The 5,343-nt window shown below is 59.2% G+C and overlaps 1 protein-coding gene across 1 annotated transcript in view; it reads left to right on the plus strand.

Annotated features, from left to right (window-relative positions):
- The window catches only part of TNXB (tenascin XB), a 44,649-nt gene that overhangs the window by 20,454 nt on the left and 18,852 nt on the right, over nucleotides 1–5,343 (plus strand). Inside the window, exons 9-12 of the mRNA XM_010833549.1 lie at nucleotides 552–920; nucleotides 2,057–2,350; nucleotides 4,317–4,607; nucleotides 4,973–5,278. Of these exons, the coding sequence (XP_010831851.1) occupies nucleotides 552–920; nucleotides 2,057–2,350; nucleotides 4,317–4,607; nucleotides 4,973–5,278 (1,260 nt within the window). The remainder of the gene's footprint in view (nucleotides 1–551; nucleotides 921–2,056; nucleotides 2,351–4,316; nucleotides 4,608–4,972; nucleotides 5,279–5,343) is intronic.

The raw sequence follows: 5,343 nt of genomic DNA on the forward strand, positions 1-5,343 counted from the left end.
GAGAGGTGAAGCCACTGCTTCTTGGGCTGGCTTTCCAGACCTCCTGGCTCAGTTCACACTTGTCTCTCCCACAGGAACGGCATCCTGGCTCAGGGAGGGGGCGCCCTGTGGCTGTTGGGGGGAGGGGTTATGGACCTCTTCTTCCCCACTAGGGCCCAGATGTCACCGGAGCTGGATGTCCACTCCTCTCTCTCTTCTGACTGCCCACTGTCTCTTGAGTCTTCCTTAACACCACCGTCTTCTTTCTTCCAGGCTTCTCACTGCAGCACTAATGGAAGCCAGGACCACCACCCAGTGGGGAGGGTTTCCCATGGGAAGGGAGCTAGGAGCCTTGTGGGAGGAGGGATGGCAGACTTAGTTCTTCTATTTATGACCTGCAGGCCCGTCTGTGCAGGGCTATAGTGGATGTTTGGGACAATGAGGTGATCCAGGAGCGGCAAAGGGAAAGTCTGAAGACTCTTAGAAGCCAGAGAGCAGAACCTGGGAACTGCAGTCTCCTTTCTGGCTCTCATACTCGACTCTCCTGTTTTTCTCGCCCTGCCTCTTCCCAGGGTCCTCCCTCTCAGGCCTCTTGGGGGCCACTGATGAGCCTCCTCCCTCAGGCCCTTCAACGACTCAAGGGGCTCAGGCCCCTGTCCTGCAGCAGCGCCCCCAGGAGCTGGCCGAGTTGAGGGTGCTGGGCAAAGACAAGACAGGGCGCCTCCGAGTGGCCTGGACCGCCCAGCCTGACACCTTTACCCACTTCCAGCTGCGCCTACGGGTGCCCGAAGGGCCAGGGGCCCATGAGGAGCTACTGCCAGGGGATGTCCGTCAGGCTCTGGTGCCCTCACCCCCTCCCGAATCCCCCTACGAGCTGTCACTTCGTGGGATCCCTCCCAGTGGCGAGCCCTCTGCCCCTCTCATCTACCAAGGCATTATGGGTACATCCTGGACTCTGTTCAAGTCCAGTGTCCTGAGGCTGGGGGAGGGGCTGGGCCATTAGGACTTCAGGGGTGGGATGAAGACCGAAGGGCAGGGCTGGTGTTTGGGTCGAGAACGTAGGAGAAACAAGGAGAGAAAGGGAGTTGAGGGCTCAGAGGCAAGAGGGATGGGGAAAGTCTTAGTACAATGAAAGGGTGGATCGGAGAGGGGAGTCCTTCCAGATAAATAGATGAGAGGAGAAAAGTCAAAGCATGGGACAAAGATTCAGGGAAAGAGACTGTTGGCCCCTGCCTCTCCACTTGCAGCTTTCTTTGTGTAGAAGTGTCCCGCCCCCACTTCCTGGTCACTCCTCTGCCCCTCTCTGCCCCCTGCGTCTCTCAGGGTGGGTGTGGGAAAGCCTCTGGCTCCGAGGATATTGATCCTCAGCCCCCTCCTCTTTCAGCCCCCTCCCTTTCCCTTCTCTCAAGCCCCTGCCATCCCCTCACTGGACAGACTAGGACACGTTGTCCCCCTACCCTGCAAGCCTGGTCTGCAGCACCCCATGGTCCCATCAGCCAGTTCTCCTAGGGGTGGAGGTTCCCTGGGGAGGGCACTCCACGGCCATCGGGACTTCGGAGATGGGTGAGGTTTGTGGAACCCGGGCAGGAGCCTGGGGCTCCTGGCATTCACAGTTTCTCCTGGTCCCCCTTTATGGGACTCGGGTAGCCAGCTCTCCCTGCAACTCCAGATCTCTCACCAGGAAGAGAGTGGCAAGGGAGAGAAACATTCAGGTGGACTAAGGCATCTCCAGGCTGCTCTGAAGCAGCAATGGTTCCAAACTCTCAGGAAGAACCTCAGGGGACCCAAAACTCCCTCAAAGTGTTCGTGTGTAGAGGGCCTGGGACCTTTGTGAGTGGGGAGGAAGTTATCACAGGGAAGAGCGGAAGCTCTGGCTCAAGAGTAGACGTTGGGGAGAAATGCCGCCCTTCTTAGAAAGGCTGGTCCCAGAGAACTGAGGGCGGGGAATGGAGGCATCAAGGGAAGGAGCCGTCCAGCATGGAGGGAGCCAGAGGGTAGAGGAGAGGGACGGAGAGCAGGGACAAGACAGTGCTTGAGCCCACGTGCTTTGTTTTTGCCCCCCTTCCTCCAACTCCAGACAAGGATGGGGAGAAACCTGGGAAACCCTTGGCCCCACCTCGCCTGGGCAAGCTGACAGTGACAGACGTGACCTCGGACTCCCTGCTTCTGCACTGGACAGTCCCTGAGGGCGAGTTCGATTCCTTTGTCATCCAGTACAAAGACAGGGACAGGCCCCAGGTGGTGCCTGTAGAAGGGCCCCAGCGCTCAGCCCTCATCTCCAACCTGGACGTCGGCCGCAAGTACAAATTTGTCCTATACGGGCTCGTGGGCAAGAAGAGGCATGGCCCCTTGGTGGCTGAAGCCAAAATCTGTGAGTGACAGGGGTCACCCAGGCCCCTGCCCCTGCCCTCTGCGCGGTCCTAATGGAGGTCTCCCCGGTGCTTTGGGAACTCCCAGAAGTCTTCCTGGAGGCGGTGGTCCCTGAGCTGAATCCTAAAGGGAAAATTGTGGTGGGTCAGGCAGGGAGGTTGAGGAGGGCAGTGCCAACAGAGGGAGCTGTGGAGAGTGAGGCAGGAGTGAGAGTGGCCCTGTAAGAGAATCAAAGTCTCTCCTCCGGATAGCAGGGTAGGGCACCTGGGGGCTGAGGACACTGGTCTCACTGATCTCCAGTGAGTGAGTCACTTAGGCCTCATTTGAGGACCCTAGGGGGCCTCTGAAGTGCTTTAAGTGGGAGAATGACCCGAATCAATATTTATCTTACAAATAGCTCTGAGGCTGCTTCAGAGGACAGCTGGAGAAGTGAGTTAGGAACCGGCAAACGAGGATGCTGGCCTGGCAGGGATGGTGGCAGTGAGGCTGGGATTGGGTGGGGTGAAGGAGAGCAGGGAGGCCCAGGCACCCCACGCTTCTGGATCTGGCAGTGCTGTTCCCTGAGGCAAGGAACAGCTGATGTGAGGAACAATGCAACAGGGCAGCAACACTTAGTCAGACATCTTTCGAGCGTTTAAGTGTCAGATGTGTTCAAGATGTTCTAAGAGAATGATCACACTTAATCCTCACAAGCAGCCTTGTGAGGCATGCTCATTTCACAAATGAGGAGAGGGGCGGCATAGACAGGGCAAGGCCACTTGGGCAGAAAGTGAAGGCGCCATAGCGCTCTCCCGCTGCCCTCCTGGGACTGGAGAGCAGAGAAAAGGCCTGAGCATGGAGCATGTCCCAGTGGGCAGAAGCCAGGGTGGGGAGGCAGGGAGGAGAGACATGGCCCCTGGGACCTGGAGGTGGCCATCACTCATGGCATGAACAGAGGATCAGGATCTGCAGGGCAGCCTGAGGGGGGAACTGGGGAGAGGAATGCCAAAATGAAGGGCGCGGTCAGACATGTCAGATTCCGTACGAGTGACTCAGGGCTGCAGAGTGTCCACAGGACTTAGCAACGGCGAGGTCACCACTGACCCTGGTGGGAGCTGCTGGTGGAGGGCAGGGCTGGGTTGGGAGGGTGATGAAGGTGAGGACATGAGTACAAGCATCTCTCTCTGGAATCTGGGCTGGAGTGGAGAGCGAAGAGGGAGGGTGGAGGCTGGAGGGCGATGCAGCTGAGTGGAGGAGTTTGCGTAAATCCTGAGGGCACAGCTGATGGAGTGAGAGTGGGAGCGGATAAAGTGGGGCCCAGAGCACAGTTGTGGGGGGCTCTCCCACAAGAAAATGCTCCTAGGACCAAGCACCCCTCTCTTGGAGAGGAAATCAGCTAGTTGTTAGGTCTGGAAGCAGTGGAGGCTGTCCTGGAAGACTTCCCTGGCTGTGGAGATGTGGAAGGGGCTCACTGCACTTCCTTCTCTCTGAAGCCCCTCTCCAGTCTGCACAATAAGTGAGGGCCGCACTAGTCCATACAGCGGGCTTCCCTGGTGACTCAGCGGTAAAGAATCTCCCTGCCAATGCAGGAGGTTCAGGTTCGATTCCTGGGTTGGGAAGATCCCCTGGAGGAGGGCATGGCAACCCACTCCAGTATTCTTGCCTGGAGAATTCCATGGACAGGGGAGCCTGGCGGGCTACAGTCCAGGGGGTGGCAAAGAGTCAGACACGACTTAGCAACTAAACAACAGCAGTTAAGACAGTGCTTTCATGCCACGTCAAATGAGCTGCCTGTCCTTTTAGGTGGGCACAGCCGCTTGCCAGGTGCCCAGCTCGGCAAGCAGAGTGCTCTGTCCGCGCTGCCTTCACCACGCACCTTTGTGCAGTGAACAGCCTGCACAGTCTCACACAGCATTCCTGGGGGGAGACGGATTTCTTCTTCTCTTTTGACCCGTGTCCCTCCCTTCTCTCCCACCTCCTCTTCCTAGTGTCTCAGACTGATCCCAGCCCAGTGACTCCACCCCGCCTGGGGAAGCTGTGGGTGACTGATCCCACCCCAGACTCACTGCACCTCTCCTGGACTGTCCCTGAGGGCCAGTTTGACTCCTTCATGGTCCAGTACAGGGACAGGGCCGGCCGGCCACAGGTGGTGCCCGTGGAAGGGCCCGAGCGCTCGGTCGTTATCTCCCCGCTGGACCCTGACCACAAGTACAGATTCACTCTGTTTGGGATTGCCAACAAGAAGCGGCATGGCCCCCTCACGGCTGATGGCACCACCGGTGAGTGGCAGCCTCCTAAGCCCCCAGCCTTACAGGGGGCTGACCCCTCCCAGCCTTCCACATGCCTGCCCTCAGCCAGGAGCTGGCTGGGGCCTCCCAGCGAGATGGCTGACTCGGAATCCTGGCCCCGCTTTTGGGCTCAGGGCCAGCCAGCCTCCCCCGCACTGCTGGGCCCCTTTCATCCTGTTCAGCTGCTCCCCGAGGCCCAGAAGGTGTGTCATACTCTGGCTGTGCCAGGCTTCTCAGAGTTCGGTGCTCATGCTAATCGAGTAGAGACCCCCACAGGTGTGACAAGCCTTCCAAACCCCAGGCCCCAATCCTGGAGTTCTGCCAGTTCAGCCCTGCCTGGGCCTTCTTATTTACAGCCCCAGAGAAGAAAGAGGAGCCCCGCCACCCAGAGCCCCCAGAGCGGCCCCTGCTGGGGGAGCTGACAGTGGCTGGCGCCACTGCAGACTCTCTGCGCCTCTCCTGGACGGTGGCCCAGGGCTCTTTCGACTCCTTCGTGGTCCAGTACAAGGATGCCCAGGGGCGGCCCCAAGCAGTGCCCGTCACGGGTGATGAGAATGAGGTCGCCATCCCCGGCCTGGAGCCCGACCGGAAGTATAAGATGAACCTCTACGGGCTTCATGGCAGGCAGCGCGTGGGGCCCGTGTCCGTGGTGGCCACCACAGGTGAGTCAGGCCTCCCTTGCCCTCCAACCCCCAGCCCTCTGAGTGGGACCTGGCCCCAGACCCTT

This window comes from Bison bison, unplaced genomic scaffold (genome assembly GCF_000754665.1).
Source record: "Bison bison bison isolate TAMUID 2011002044 unplaced genomic scaffold, Bison_UMD1.0 scf7180017863706, whole genome shotgun sequence".
Lineage (NCBI taxonomy): Eukaryota > Metazoa > Chordata > Mammalia > Artiodactyla > Bovidae > Bison > Bison bison.